Source organism: Phyllobates terribilis, unplaced genomic scaffold (assembly GCF_046119375.1).
Source record: "Phyllobates terribilis strain yellow unplaced genomic scaffold, ASM4611937v1 Scaffold_11__3_contigs__length_659146591, whole genome shotgun sequence".
NCBI classification, from domain to species: domain Eukaryota; kingdom Metazoa; phylum Chordata; class Amphibia; order Anura; family Dendrobatidae; genus Phyllobates; species Phyllobates terribilis.
The window spans coordinates 614296337-614313980 of NW_027362771.1; the positions used below are offsets into that span (position 1 = coordinate 614296337).

At 38.1% G+C, this 17644-nt stretch overlaps 1 protein-coding gene across 1 annotated transcript; it reads right to left on the reverse strand.

Annotated features, from left to right (window-relative positions):
- Window positions 1-352: 352 nt before the first annotated feature.
- Window positions 353-17382, reverse strand: GP1BA (glycoprotein Ib platelet subunit alpha). The gene is made up of 3 exons (XM_073651007.1): window positions 16863-17382; window positions 9832-10343; window positions 353-1833 (listed from the first exon to the last, which is right to left on the reverse strand). The coding sequence occupies exons 2-3, from the start codon at window positions 10315-10317 to the stop codon at window positions 451-453; spliced, it is 1869 nt and encodes a 622-aa protein (XP_073507108.1). The 5' UTR covers window positions 10318-10343; window positions 16863-17382; the 3' UTR covers window positions 353-450.
- Window positions 17383-17644: the final 262 nt, after the last annotated feature.

Genomic DNA, 17644 nt, shown 5'->3' on the forward strand with positions numbered 1-17644 from the left:
TCTGCATTGCCTAGTGATTAGAATCTCAGTTGTGGAGGAGTACAGGAGAATTGAGCTCTGATAAAAACCAGCTAACGGTGTGAAGCCGCACAGGCAGCTATACTGATGCAGAGGGCAGAAGATAAAATTTGACAGAATACTGTACAGAAGCAGCTGAGAGACTGCACTGAGCATGATCGACCAGGATTGTGGTAGATCATACTTTGTAATGAGGCATGATTTTTTGTAACAGCGCCCCCTTGTAGTCTCATTATCATGAACTTTACCACTAATATAAGGAATAGCAACAGCCTATTCTCATTTGCATTACTTTTTTTTTTAATCACAGTAGTTGGGAATCCTCAACAGAGGGTCAAACAAATAAAATTGGGGTAAGGTCGGGTGGATTTGGTAGTCAATTAAAATAATCCATATCAGCTGTGACTGACCGTACGACCCGGCCCTTGTATATTACAGGATAGCAGACGTGTATCGTATTCCTTGTTGTCGAGTATCGGACTCTAGAACTAACATCTTGGTGACACTGGCCAGAGACTGATCTCTGAAGTGTGACTCAATGGCGCCATTGCCAACTAGTAGGATATCTTCATCGCTCATAGGCACCCTCATACTGTATCGGATCAGTCGTATTCCCGGAAGCCATTGTAGAAGTTCCTGATTACAGCAGTAGATCCACAGCAAGCACATCATAGTGATGATCAATTCAGCTAAGAGAAGGAGGATACACAAACCATAGATGATCACATGTAGAAGACAACAGTATTCGAAGATGATGTTGGCCAACCAATCCACACCAAATGCTGCCACCCGGGAAATTCGGGGTGGCAGCATGGGTTCAATTGTAGGGCTTATCATAGAGGCTTTTTCCATTTCTTCACTGGTGCTTTCAGTGGTTGTACTGGGCTCCTCGTTGGTGATCTCAACCGTGAAGGTGGTCATCATCAATGTAGTTGGGTTGGGTGTTGTGGTTGACTTTTCCGTAGTTTTTAGGCTTTCCAACCATGTGGATTCTAAAATAATAGTTTCTGTAGTTGGCGTTGTGGTTGGGAATATGGTGGTTTCTTGTGTAGTTGGTGTTGTTGTTGTTGTGAACATGGTGGTTTCTTGTGTAGTTGGTTTCGTGGTTGGAAATGTGGTTTCTTGTGTAGTTGGTTTCATGGTTGGATATATGGTGGTTTCTAGTGTAGTTGGTGTCGTGTTTGGTAATGTGGTGGTTTCTTGTGTATTTGGTGTCATGGTTGGTAATGTGGTTTCTTGTGTAGTTGGTGTCTTGGTTGGTAATGTGGTGGTTTCTTGTGTAGTTGATAACGTGGTTGGAAACGTGGTTTCTTTTGTTGTTGGTGTGGTGATTTCTTTCTTGGTGGTTACCACTGGTGTGGTTGTCCATAGAGTTATGGCTATCGTCTCAGTCTCTACAACCTTTTTGGGCACAAAATTCTTTTCTGTTAAAGGAGGAACATTTATGTCCCCTTTTGTTCTGATCATGCAATGATCCATGTTGTAATCGATGAGTGGGGTTCCATCAGAGCAGACCACACTTCTTTGATTCTTAGTCGGACCTTCTTTGGAGATTTCGTAGACTCTGTCTTCATCTGCCTCCAGCCAGTTCTTAAAGTACAGTAGAGCACAGTTACAGTTCCAGCGATTTTTTTCCAGATACACGTAACCCAGGTCCAGATCCTCAAAGAAGTTGTCAGGGATCTCTGTGAGACGGTTCCCTGATAAGTAAAGAATAACTAGATTCTCAGAGCTGGAGAGAAGACGATCAGGAAGATACAACAACTGATTGTATGACAAATCCAAATGATCCAGTGATGGCAGAGACTTAAATACCTGAGACACAGAAGCATATAAAGTATATTAGATACATTCTTGTACATAGGAGCAGTATTATAGTAGTTATATTCTTGTACATAGGGGGCAGTATTATAGTAGTTATATTCTTGTACATAGGGGCAGTATTATAGTAGTTACATTCTTGTACATAGGGGGCAGTATTATAGTAGTTATATTCTTGTACATAGGAGTAGTATTATAGTAATTATATTCTTGTACATAGGGGCAGTATTATAGTAGTTATATTCTTGTACATAGGGGTCAGTATTATAGTAGTTATATTCTTGTACATAGGGGGCAGTATTATAGTAGTTATATTCTTGTACATAGGAGTAGTATTATAGTAATTATATTCTTGTACATAGGGGCAGTATTATAGTAGTTATATTCTTGTACATAGGGGGCAGTATTATAGTAGTTATATTCTTGTACATAGGGGCAGTATTATAGTAGTTATATTCTTGTACATAGGGGCAGTATTATAGCAGTTATATTCTTGTACATAGGAGCAGTATTATAGTAGTTATATTCTTGTACATAGGAGCAGTATTAGAGTAGTTATATTCTTGTACATAGGAGCAGTATTATAGTAGTTATATTCTTGTACATAGGGGGCAGTATTATAGTAGTTATATTCTTGTACATAGGGGCAGTATTATAGTAGTTATATTCTTGTACATAGAAGCAGTATTATAGTAGTTATATTCTTGTACATAGGGGCAGTATTATAGTAGTTATATTCTTGTACATAGGAGCAGTATTATAGTAGTTATATTCTTGTACATAGGGGTAGTATTATAGTAGTTATATTCTTGTACATAGGAGCAGTATTATAGTAGTTGTATTCTTGCACATAGGAGCAGTATTATAGTAGTTATATTCTTGTACATAGGAGCAGTATTATAGTAGTTATATTCTTGTACATAGAAGCAGTATTATAGTAGTTATATTCTTGTACATAGGGGCAGTATTATAGTAGTTATATTCTTGTACATAGGAGCAGTATTATAGTAGTTATATTCTTGTACATAGGGGTAGTATTATAGTAGTTATATTCTTGTACATAGGAGCAGTATTATAGTAGCTATATTCTTGTACATAGGGGCAGTATTATAGTAGTTATATTCTTGTACATAGGGGGCAGTATTATAGTAGTTATATTCTTGTACATAGGAGCAGTATTATAGTAGTTATATTCTTGTACATAGGGGCAGTATTATAGTAGTTATATTCTTGTACATAGGGGGCAGTATTATAGTAGTTATATTCTTGTACATAGGGGGCAGTATTATAGTAGTTATATTCTTGTACATAGGAGCAGTATTATAGTAGTTATACTCTTGTACATAGGGGCAGTATTATAGTAGTTATATTCTTGTACATAGGAGCAGTATTATAGTAGTTATATTCTTGTACATAGGGGCAGTATTATAGTAGTTATATTCTTGTACATAGGGGGCAGTATTATAGTAGTTATATTCTTGTACATAGGAGCAGTATTATAGTAGTTATATTCTTGTACATAGGGGCAGTATTATAGTAGTTATATTCTTGTACATAGGGGCAGTATTATAGTAGTTATATTCTTGTACATAGGAGCAGTATTATAGTAGTTATATTCTTGTACATAGGTGCAGTATTATAGTAGTTATATTCTTGTACATAGGGGGCAGTATTATAGTAGTTATATTCTTGTACATAGGAGCAGTATTATAGTAGTTATATTCTTGTACATAGGGGCAGTATTATAGTAGTTATATTCTTGTACATAGGGGCAGTATTATAGTAGTTATATTCTTGTACATAGGAGCAGTATTATAGTAGTTATATTCTTGTACATAGGTGCAGTATTATAGTAGTTATATTCTTGTACATAGGAGGCAGTATTATAGTAGTTATATTCTTGTACATAGGGGCAGTATTATAGTAGTTATATTCTTGTACATAGGAGCAGTATTATAGTAGTTATATTCTTTGTCAGGAATATTATAAAATATTAATGTCAGGGAGAGGTTAACAGAATATTAGCCCCTTCTCTCATGCCCTCTGCTGTAGTGTTTGTCCAGAGATGACAATCATACAGTGTCTAATGCAAATTATCACCACTTGTCAGCACCGAGCTGTCCCATTTTCCTCAGCACAAAAGCCCCAATTAGTCCACGCCTGGTAAATAGTTTATGCAAATACGACCAGCCAAGGAGTGTTATAACTTCATTAGGAAGTAAGCATCTCGTCCCTGAAAGACGCAGGAGGTAATTAAAATGCAGGCTTGCACTAATTTCCGTGTAACTGTTGAAGCTGCTTCCGAGCTTCAAAGGGGAATTTGCAGACATGATGACTCCGATATGAATTATGAGATATTATGAGTTCCATACGTCCGGCAATAACGAGACCCAAATGGGTAGTGACCAAATCAGCCCAGGAATGTGTAGGTACCTTTCCAGGGCTGTAACCAAAATCAGGGAGCTGCAGCGCAAAAACACCAGAATGGCAGACTGCAGCTATGCGAAGTGTGATATCAAAATAAAGATAAAATCATAAGGGAAAAAATGGCGTAGTCTGCAAGCTTCTGCGATCAACGGGCGATGAGTTATCACAGAAGTTAGCATTTCTAATAAAAATGTACAGGCTGGGGACCGGCCCACATGATGTCACCGCAAGGGGCGTGTGGCCAGGTCTCTCCTTAGGTATAAAGTAATCTAGGGGGAAGACAGAAGCACTCATTGCTGAGGGGTATAAGAATTCTATGCAACGGGTCCTGTTCAAATAACAGCATTCTGGAGAATCCCTCCTCCCACTATATTGAGTCGTCACAGCGAACGTTATAGTGTAAGTTTCATTCTTTATCTTTTATTTTATGTAACTGTTTATGTATTTTAATGTCCCCTTTGTAACATCCTTGTATATATTTTTCCTAAACACCGCCTCCCTTTTTGGATTAAATATAAAATTTAATAGTTCTGTTTCTTTTGTTCTGTAATCGTTCTCCTCCCCGAAGCCATAAACGCTACCGGGTTGGTTCCTGACCCGATATCAGTCTTTTAACGGACTTGTATGAAACGAGGACTGGTGGCAGCATACCATCTGGGGGATTTGAGGAAGGCTGGCAGTGACGGTCGGAGGTGTGGATATATATTACTGGCGTGGCCAGGGAAATATATATATACCGCCCTCACTGCAGAGGGCCTCAAATACCCAGTGGGCTACAGGACGGCCTCTCCGGCGACCACTCGCTCTAGGTGCAGTACCTTGACTGACCTGAGAGGCAAGGGGGCGTCAAAGAGCTGTGCCCGTATCGTGGCGTCACGGATTAGTGACGTGTAAGGGACAACACACACCCCACAGTGTCTTCCCCCGCTGGTGGCAGCTTCCTGGCACTACTTACTCTAGGTGCAGTACCTTGACTGACCTGAGAGGTAAGGGGGCGCCAGAGAGCGGCACCCACCGGCCAGCAAGTTTTCGTGACATTTTTGTACATAGGGAGCAGTATTGTAGTAGTTATATTCTTGTACATAGTAGCAGTAGTATAGTAGTTATATTCTTGTACATAGGGGACAGTATTATAGTAGTTATATTCTTGTACATAGGAGCAGTATTATAGTAGTTATATTCTTGTACATAGGGGGCAGTATTATAGTAGTTATATTCTTGTACATAGGGGGCAGTATTATAGTAGTTATATTCTTGTACATAGGGGGCAGTATTATAGTAGTTATATTCTTGTACATAGGGGGCAGTATTATAGTAGTTATATTCTTGTACATTGGGGCAGTATTATAGTAGTTATATTCTTGTACATAGGAGCAGTAATATAGTAGTTATATTCTTGTACATAGGGGGCAGTATTATAGTAGTTATATTCTTGTATATAGGAGGAGTATTATAGTAGTTATATTCTTGTACATTGGGGGCAGTATTATATTAGTTATATTCTTGTATATAGGAGGAATATTATAGTAGTTATATTCTTGTACATTGGGGGCGGTATTATAGTAGTTATATTCTTGTACATAGGGGGCGGTATTATAGTAGTTATATTCTTATACATAGGAGGCAGTATTATAGTAGTTATATTCTTGTACATAGGGGGCAGTATTATAGTAGTTATATTCTTATACATAGGAGGCAGTATTATAGTAGTTATATTCTTGTATATCGGAGGAGTATTATAGTAGTTATATTCTTGTACATAGGAGGCAGTATTATAGTAGTTATATTCTTGTATATAGGAGGAGTATTATAGTAGTTATATTCTTGTACATTGGGGGCGGTATTATAGTAGTTATATTCTTGTATATAGGAGGAGTATTATAGTAGTTGTATTCTTGTACATTGGGGGCGGTATAGTAGTTATATTCTTGTACATAGGGGCAGTATTATAGTAGTTATATTCTTGTATATAGGAGGAGTATTATAGTAGTTATATTCTTGTACATAGGGGCAGTATTATAGTAGTTATATTCTTGTATATAGGAGGAGTATTATAGTAGTTATATTCTTGTATATAGGAGGAGTATTATAGTAGTTGTATTCTTGTACATTGGGGGCGGTATAGTAGTTATATTCTTGTACATAGAAGCAGTATTATAGTAGTTATATTCTTGTACATAGGAGCAGTATTATAGTAGTTATATTCTTGTACATAGGAGCAGTATTATAGGAGTTATATTCTTGTACATAGGGGCAGTATTATAGTAGTTATATTCTTGTACATAGGAGCAGTATTATAGTAGTTATATTCTTGTACATAGGGGCAGTATTATAGTAGTTATATTCTTGTACATTGGGGGCGGTATTATAGTAGTTATATTCTTGTACATAGGGGGCAGTATTATATTAGTTATATTCTTGTATATAGGAGGAGTATTATAGTAGTTATATTCTTGTACATTGGGGGCGGTATTATAGTAGTTATATTCTTGTACATAGGGGGCAGTATTATAGTAGTTATATTCTTGTATATAGGAGGAGTATTATAGTAGTTATATTCTTGTACATTGGGGGCGGTATTATAGTAGTTATATTCTTGTACATAGTGGGCACACAGCCTCATAGTAGTTATATTCTTGTACATAGGGGCAGTATTATAGTAGTTATATTCTTGTACATAGGGGCAGTATTATAGTAGTTATATTCTTGTACATAGGGGCAGTATTATAGTAGTTATATTCTTGTACATAGGGGGCAGTATTATAGTAGTTATATTCTTGCACATAGGGGGCAGTATTATAGTAGTTATATTCTTGTACATAGGAGCAGTATTATAGTAGTTATATTCTTGTACATAGGGGGCAGTATTATAGTAGTTATATTCTTGTACATAGGAGCAGTATTATAGCAGTTATATTCTTGTACATAGGGGCAGTATTATAGTAGTTATATTCTTGTACATAGGGGGCAGTATTATAGTAGTTATATTCTTGTACATAGGAGCAGTATTATAGTATATTCGTGTATATATGGAGCAGTATTATAGTAGTTATATTCTTGTACATAGGGGGCAGTATTATAGTAGTTATATTCTTGTACATAGGGGCAGTATTATAGTAGTTATATTCTTGTACATAGCGGGCAGTATTATAGTAGTTATATTCTTGTACATAGGAGCAGTATTATAGTATATTCGTGTATATATGGAGCAGTATTGTAGTAGTTATATTCTTGTACATAGGAGCAGTATTATAGTAGTTATATTCTTGTACATAGGGGCAGTATTATAGTAGTTATATTCTTGTACATAGGGGGCAGTATTATAGTAGTTATATTCTTGTACATAGGAGCAGTATTATAGTATATTCGTGTATATATGGAGCAGTATTATAGTAGTTATATTCTTGTACATAGGGGGCAGTATTATAGTAGTTATATTCTTGTACATAGGGGGCAGTATTATAGTAGTGATATTCTTGTACATAGGGGCAGTATTATAGTAGTTATATTCTTGTACATAGGGGGCAGTATTATAGTAGTGATATTCTTGTACATAGGGGCAGTATTATAGTAGTTATATTCTTGTACATAGGGGTAGTATTGTAGTAGTTATATTCTTGTACATAGGAGCAGTATTATAGTAGTGATATTCTTGTACATAGGGGCAGTATTATAGTAGTTATATTCTTGTACATAGGAGCTGTATTATAGTAGTTATATTCTTGTACATAGGGGCAGTATTATAGTAGTTATATTCTTGTACATAGGGGCAGTATTATAGTAGTTATATTCTTGTACATAGGGGGCAGTATTATAGTAGTTATATTCTTGTACATAGGGGGCAGTATTATAGTAGTTATATTCTTGTACATAGGAGGCAGTATTATAGTAGTTATATTCTTGTACATAGGGGGCAGTATTATAGTAGTTATATTCTTATACATAGGAGGCAGTATTATAGTAGTTATATTCTTGTATATCGGAGGAGTATTATAGTAGTTATATTCTTGTACATAGGAGGCAGTATTATAGTAGTTATATTCTTGTATATAGGAGGAGTATTATAGTAGTTATATTCTTGTACATAGGAGGCAGTATTATAGTAGTTATATTCTTGTATATAGGAGGAGTATTATAGTAGTTATATTCTTGTACATTGGGGGCGGTATTATAGTAGTTATATTCTTGTATATAGGAGGAGTATTATAGTAGTTGTATTCTTGTACATTGGGGGCGGTATAGTAGTTATATTCTTGTACATAGGGGCAGTATTATAGTAGTTATATTCTTGTACATAGGGGCAGTATTATAGTAGTTATATTCTTGTACATAGGAGCAGTATTATAGTAGTGATATTCTTGTACATAGGGGCAGTATTATAGTAGTTATATTCTTGTACATAGGAGCTGTATTATAGTAGTTATATTCTTGTACATAGGGGCAGTATTATAGTAGTTATATTCTTGTACATAGGGGCAGTATTATAGTAGTTATATTCTTGTACATTGGGGGCAGTATTATAGTAGTTATATTCTTGTACATAGGGGGCAGTATTATAGTAGTTATATTCTTGTACATAGGAGGCAGTATTATAGTAGTTATATTCTTGTACATAGGGTCAGTATTATAGTAGTTATATTCTTGTACATAGGAGCAGTATTATAGTAGTTATATTCTTGTACATAGGGGGCAGTATTATAGTAGTTATATTCTTGTACATAGGGGGCAGTATTATAGTAGTTATATTCTTGTATATAGGGGCAGTATTATAGTAGTTATATTCTTGTACATAGGGGGCAGTATTATAGTAGTTATATTCTTGTACATAGGGGGCAGTATTATAGTAGTTATATTCTTGTACATTAGGGGGCAGTATTATAGTAGTTATATTCTTGTACATAGGAGCAGTATTATAGTAGTGATATTCTTGTACATAGGGGGCAGTATTATAGTAGTTATATTCTTGTACATAGGGGGCAGTATTATAGTAGTTATATTCTTGTACATAGGAGCAGTATTATAGTAATTATATTCTTGTACATAGGGGGCAGTATTATAGTAGTTATATTCTTGCACATAGAGGGCAGTATTATAGTAGTTATATTCTTGTACATAGGAGCAGTATTATAGTAGTTATATTCTTGTACATAGGAGCAGTATTATAGTAGTGATATTCTTGTACATAGGGGGCAGTATTATAGTAGTTATATTCTTGCACATAGAGGGCAGTATTATAGTAGTTATATTCTTGTACATAGGAGCAGTATTATAGTAGTTATATTCTTGTACATAGGAGCAGTATTATAGTAGTTATATTCTTGTATATAGGAGCAGTATTATAGTAGTTATATTCTTGTACATAGGGGGCAGTATTATAGTAGTTATATTCTTGTACATAGGGGGCAGTATTATAGTAGTTATATTCTTGTACATAGGGGGCAGTATTATAGTAGTTATATTCTTGTACATGGGGGCGGTATTATAGTAGTTATATTCTTGTAAACAGGAGGCAGTATTATACTTCTATCTTTCTACATGGGGTGTTTTGATATCGTTTATCCTCACCTCTTCTGACAGTGAATCTATTTGGTTGTGCTGCAGCTTCAGCATTTTCAGCCTCTCCAGCCCCGTGAAGGCGTTGTCCTCGATGGTGGAGATCTGGTTGTTGGAGAGTTGCAGTGTAGTTAGTGCTGGCAGCAGTGACACCTTTGGCAGTTTTCTCAGTGAGTTGTTGGCCAGGTTGAGATCTTCTATCATTATTGGTATGTCTATGTCAAAGTTGGTCATCCCATTATCAGTAACTTCCAGCTCTGTCAAATCCTTAAAGCCTTTAAACATGGAGGTGGAGAGAGACTGGAAGTGGTTGTAGGACAGGAGGAGGATGGCGGTGTTCTTTGGAATGTCGGTCACGGGGAGGACGGACAAGCCAAGATTAGTACAAGACGTTTCTTCCATATTTTTGCTATTCTTCTCTGAGGAGCAAGAAGGTTTAGAAAATACTTTACTAACTACGACGAGACCGAAGAGGCCGACGTGAAGGAGGAAATTCATGAGGAAGTTGAAGAAAAGTCTGTGACCTGGAAGACAAAGATGGAGAACAGTAAATACATCAGTCTCATCTTACAACATCATCTCTGCATTCTACCCTAAGCCAACCACCATCTCCTCCACAGCTTTCATCTTCTTTCATGATGTCTTCTCCTGGCCATGATGAAAGCCAAGACTGGCTCTCCAGATATCAGTTATATTATACAGCATTGACATCACCGCTCTCCAGATATCAGTTATATTATACAGCGGTGACATCACCGCTCTCCAGATATCAGTTATATTATACAGCAGTGACATCACCACTCTCCAGATATCAGTTATATTATACAGCAGTGACATCACCGCTCCCCAGATATCAGTTATATTATACAGCAGTGACACCACCGCTCCCCAGATATCAGTTATATTATACAGCAGAGACATCACCGCTCTCCAGATATCAGTTATATTATACAGCAGTGACATCACCGCTCTCCAGATATCAGTTATATTATACAGCAGTGACATCACCGCTCTCCAGATATCAGTTATATTATACAGCGATGACATCACCGCTCTCCAGATATCAGTTATATTATACAGCAGTGACATCACCGCTCTCCAGATATCAGTTATATTATACAGCAGTGACATCACCGCTCTCCAGATATCAGTTATATTATACAGCGATGACATCACCGCTCTCCAGATATCAGTTATATTATACAGCAGTGACATCACCGCTCTCCAGATATCAGTTATATTATACAGCAGTGACATCACCGCTCTCCAGATATCAGTTATATTATACAGCAGTGACATCACCGCTCTCCAGATATCAGTTATATTATACAGCAGTGACATCACCGCTCCCAGATATCAGTTATATTATACAGCAGTGACATCACCGCTCTCCAGATATCAGTTATATTATACAGCGATGACATCACCGCTCTCCAGATATCAGTTATATTATACAGCAGTGACATCACCGCTCTCCAGATATCAGTTATATTATACAGCAGTGACATCACCGCTCTCCAGATATCAGTTATATTATACAGCAGTGACATCACCGCTCTCCAGATATCAGTTATATTATACAGCAGTGACATCACCACTCTCCAGATATCAGTTATATTATACAGCAGAGACATCACCGCTCTCCAGATATCAGTTATATTATACAGCGGTGACATCACCGCTCTCCAGATATCAGTTATATTATACAGCGGTGACATTACCGCTCTCCAGATATCAGTTATATTATACAGCAGTGACATCACCGCTCTCCAGATATCAGTTATATTATACAGCAGTGACATCACCGCTCTCCAGATATCAGTTATATTATACAGCAGTGACATCACCGCTCTCCAGATATCAGTTATATTATACAGCAGTGACATCACCGCTCTCCAGATATCAGTTATATTATACAGCAGTGACATCACCGCTCTCCAGATATCAGTTATATTATACAGCAGTGACATCACCGCTCTCCAGATATCAGTTATATTATACAGCGGTGACATCACCGCTCTCCAGATATCAGTTATATTATACAGCAGTGACATCACCGCTCTCCAGATATCAGTTATATTATACAGCGATGACATCACCGCTCTCCAGATATCAGTTATATTATACAGCGGTGACATCACCGCTCTCCAGATATCAGTTATATTACACAGCAGTGACATCACCACTCTCCAGATATCAGTTATATTACACAGCAGTGACATCACCGCTCTCCAGATATCAGTTATATTATACAGCAGTGACATCACCGCTCTCCAGATATCAGTTATATTATACAGCAGTGACATCACCGCTCTCCAGATATCAGTTATATTATACAGCAGAGACATCACCACTCTCCAGATATCAGTTATATTATACATCAGTGACATCACCGCTCTCCAGATATCAGTTATATTATACAGCAGTGACATCACCGCTCTCCAGATATCAGTGATATTATACAGCAGAGACATCACCGCTCTCCAGATATCAGTTTTATTATACAGCAGTGACATCACCACTCTCCAGATATCAGTTATATTATACAGCAGAGACATCACCGCTCTCCAGATATCAGTTATATTATACAGCGGTGACATCACCGCTCTCCAGATATCAGTTATATTACACAGCAGTGACATCACCGCTCTCCAGATATCAGTTATATTATACAGCAGTGACATCACCGCTCTCCAGATATCAGTTATATTATACAGCAGAGACATCACCACTCTCCAGATATCAGTTATATTATACAGCAGAGACATCACCGCTCTCCAGATATCAGTTATATTATACAGCAGTGACATCACCGCTCTCCAGATATCAGTTATATTATACAGCAGAGACATCACCGCTCTCCAGATATCAGTTATATTATACAGCAGTGACCTCACCGCTCTCCAGATATCAGTTATATTATACAGCAGTGACATCACCGCTCTCCAGATATCAGTTATATTATACAGCAGAGACATCACCGCTCTCCAGATATCAGTTATATTATACAGCAGTGACATCACCGCTCTCCAGATATCAGTTATATTATACAGCAGTGACATCACCGCTCTCCAGATATCAGTTATATTATACAGCAGTGACATCACCGCTCTCCAGATATCAGTTATATTATACAGCAGTGACATCACCGCTCTCCAGATATCAGTTATATTATACAGCAGTGACATCACCGCTCTCCAGATATCAGTTATATTATACAGCAGAGACATCACCGCTCTCCAGATATCAGTTATATTATACAGCGGTGACATCACCGCTCTCCAGATATCAGTTATATTATACAGCAGAGACATCACCGCTCTCCAGATATCAGTTATATTATACAGCAGAGACATCACCGCTCTCCAGATATCAGTTATATTATACAGCAGAGACATCACCGCTCTCCAGATATCAGTTATATTATACAGCAGAGACATCACCACTCTCCAGATATCAGTTATATTATACAGCAGAGACATCACCGCTCTCCAGATATCAGTTATATTATACAGCAGAGACATCACCGCTCTCCAGATATCAGTTATATTATACAGCAGTGACATCACCGCTCTCCAGATATCAGTTATATTATACAGCAGAGACATCACCGCTCTCCAGATATCAGTTATATTATACAGCAGAGACATCACCGCTCTCCAGATATCAGTTATATTATACAGCAGAGACATCACCGCTCTCCAGATATCAGTTATATTATACAGCAGTGACATCACCGCTCTCCAGATATCAGTTATATTATACAGCGATGACATCACCACTCTCCAGATATCAGTTATATTATACAGCGATGACATCACCGCTCTCCAGATATCAGTTATATTATACAGCAGAGACATCACCGCTCTCCAGATATCAGTTATATTATACAGCAGTGACATCACCGCTCTCCAGATATCAGTTATATTATACAGCAGTGACCTCACCGCTCTCCAGATATCAGTTATATTATACAGCGGTGACATCACCGCTCTCCAGATATCAGTTATATTATACAGCAGTGACATCACCGCTCTCCAGATATCAGTGATATTATACAGCAGAGACATCACCACTCTCCAGATATCAGTTATATTATACAGCAGTGACCTCACCGCTCTCCAGATATCAGTTATATTATACAGCAGAGACATCACCGCTCTCCAGATATCAGTTATATTATACAGCAGTGACATCACCGCTCTCCAGATATCAGTTATATTATACAGCAGTGACATCACCGCTCTCCAGATATCAGTTATATTATACAGCAGTGACATCACCGCTCTCCAGATATCAGTTATATTATACAGCGGTGACATCACCGCTCTCCAGATATCAGTTATATTATACAGCAGTGACATCACCGCTCTCCAGATATCAGTGATATTATACAGCAGAGACATCACCGCTCTCCAGATATCAGTTATATTATACAGCAGTGACATCACCGCTCTCCAGATATCAGTTATATTATACAGCAGTGACATCACCGCTCTCCAGATATCAGTTATATTATACAGCAGTGACCTCACCGCTCTCCAGATATCAGTTATATTATACAGCGGTGACATCACCGCTCCCCAGATATCAGTTATATTATACAGCAGTGACATCACCGCTCTCCAGATATCAGTTATATTATACAGCAGTGACCTCACCGCTCTCCAGATATCAGTTATATTATACAGCAGTGACATCACCGCTCTCCAGATATCAGTTATATTATACAGCGGTGACATCACCGCTCTCCAGATATCAGTTATATTATACAGCAGAGACATCACCGCTCTCCAGATATCAGTTATATTATACAGCAGAGACATCACCGCTCTCCAGATATCAGTTATATTATACAGCGGTGACATCACCGCTCTCCAGATATCAGTTATATTATACAGCGGTGACATCACCGCTCTCCAGATATCAGTTATATTATACAGCGGTGACATCACCGCTCTCCAGATATCAGTTATATTATACAGCAGTGACATCACCGCTCTCCAGATATCAGTTATATTATACAGCAGTGACATCACCGCTCTCCAGATATCAGTTATATTATACAGCAGTGACATCACCGCTCTCCAGATATCAGTTATATTATACAGCAGTGACATCACCGCTCTCCAGATATCAGTTATATTATACAGCAGTGACATCACCGCTCTCCAGATATCAGTTATATTATACAGCAGAGACATCACCGCTCTCCAGATATCAGTTATATTATACAGCAGTGACACCACCGCTCTCCAGATATCAGTTATATTATACAGCAGTGACATCACCGCTCTCCAGATATCAGTTATATTATACAGCAGTGACATCACCGCTCTCCAGATATCAGTTATATTATACAGCAGAGACATCACCGCTCTCCAGATATCAGTTATATTATACAGCAGTGACACCACCGCTCTCCAGATATCAGTTATATTATACAGCAGTGACATCACCGCTCTCCAGATATCAGTTATATTATACAGCGGTGACATCACCGCTCTCCAGATATCAGTTATATTATACAGCAGTGACATCACCGCTCTCCAGATATCAGTTATATTATACAGCAGTGACATCACCGCTCTCCAGATATCAGTTATATTATACAGCAGTGACATCACCGCTCTCCAGATATCAGTTATATTATACAGCAGTGACATCACCGCTCTCCAGATATCAGTTATATTATACAGCAGTGACATCACCGCTCTCCAGATATCAGTTATATTATACAGCAGTGACATCACCGCTCTCCAGATATCAGTTATATTATACAGCAGAGACATCACCGCTCTCCAGATATCAGTTATATTATACAGCAGTGACATCACCGCTCTCCAGATATCAGTTATATTATACAGCAGAGACATCACCGCTCTCCAGATATCAGTTATATTATACAGCAGTGACACCACCGCTCTCCAGATATCAGTTATATTATACAGCAGTGACATCACCGCTCTCCAGATATCAGTTATATTATACAGCAGTGACATCACCGCTCTCCAGATATCAGTTATATTATACAGCAGTGACATCACCGCTCTCCAGATATCAGTTATATTATACAGCAGAGACATCACCGCTCTCCAGATATCAGTTATATTATACAGCAGTGACATCACCGCTCTCCAGATATCAGTTATATTATACAGCAGAGACATCACCGCTCTCCAGATATCAGTTATATTATACAGCAGTGACATCACCGCTCTCCAGATATCAGTTATATTATACAGCAGAGACATCACCGCTCTCCAGATATCAGTTATATTATACAGCAGAGACATCACCGCTCTCCAGATATCAGTTATATTATACAGCAGAGACATCACCGCTCTCCAGATATCAGTTATATTATACAGCAGTGACATCACCGCTCTCCAGATATCAGTTATATTATACAGCAGAGACATCACCGCTCTCCAGATATCAGTTATATTATACAGCAGTGACACCACCGCTCTCCAGATATCAGTTATATTATACAGCAGTGACATCACCGCTCTCCAGATATCAGTTATATTATACAGCAGTGACATCACCGCTCTCCAGATATCAGTTATATTATACAGCAGAGACATCACCGCTCTCCAGATATCAGTTATATTATACAGCAGTGACATCACCGCTCTCCAGATATCAGTTATATTATACAGCAGAGACATCACCGCTCTCCAGATATCAGTTATATTATACAGCAGTGACATCACCGCTCTCCAGATATCAGTTATATTATACAGCAGTGACATCACCACTCTCCAGATATCAGTTATATTATACAGCAGAGACATCACCGCTCTCCAGATATCAGTTATATTATACAGCAGTGACATCACCGCTCTCCAGATATCAGTTATATTATACAGCAGTGACATCACCGCTCTCCAGATATCAGTTATATTATACAGCAGTGACATCACCGCTCTCCAGATATCAGTTACAGCAGCTGCTCCACCTGTATAGATGAAGACTCTCATCTTCCAGTACATACACATATATAGTATATACTGTTAGGTTATTGTGCAGCGTCTCACCTGTCACAGACGCTCCTCTCCTCGCCGTCCTCCGCTGCGTTCTTCTCTTCTTCTTCTGCCTCTCTGTGGTCTTCACAGTTCTTCCCTGGAGCTTATCTCATGGCGCTGACGCTTCCTGGCGTTATATTTGTATGTGCTGGTAACTCATAGAATGTTCTTGTGGTTTCTAAGAAGGAGCCACTGTCTCCCTGCCTTATATATTATATACCATGGCTCCTGCATCCCTATATAAAAGCACATTTATATATCCTTGAATTACTTCAAAGGGAACGTCCAATCCGTTTCCTAATCCCGGTGATCCGCTTCTGTGTACAGTGGATATAAAAAGTCACCCTCTTATAATTGTGAATGTGGTTGTGTTCAGAATCAGCCAATCACATTTATCCTCATGTTACATAATAGTCAGTGCACGGCCGCCATCAGTTACAGCGATTCTCATTATTCCCATGAAAAGTTTCGCTGTTCTCTGAGCATTTTCCTGATATTTTTTTTAGTTGGATTTTACAACAAAAGTCAAGATTCGAAAACAGCTGACAACACAGCAAAGGGATTTAATTGCAGAAAATTATAAGTCAGAAGAAAGGTAGGATTATTTTACACGACAAAAACTCGTCATTTTAATAGGGGTGTGTAGACTTTTCATATCCACTATATAGTGATTGATCCCTGGTGATCTTCTTGTGTATAAGGTGATTGATCCCCTAGTGACTCACTGGTATATATACTTCATGCTTCATCCAATGTTATAGAGTATATAGACTGGTAATCTAGGATGGGTATTT

Coding starts and splice junctions, on each gene's coding strand:
- GP1BA (XM_073651007.1), bottom strand. CDS start 10,317: ATGAATTTCCTCCTTCACGTCGGCCTCTTCGGTCTCGTCGTAGTTAGT. Junction 1,834..9,831: donor TAGATTCACTGTCAGAAGAG/GTGAGGATAAAC, acceptor TCTGTGTCTCAG/GTATTTAAGTCTCTGCCATC.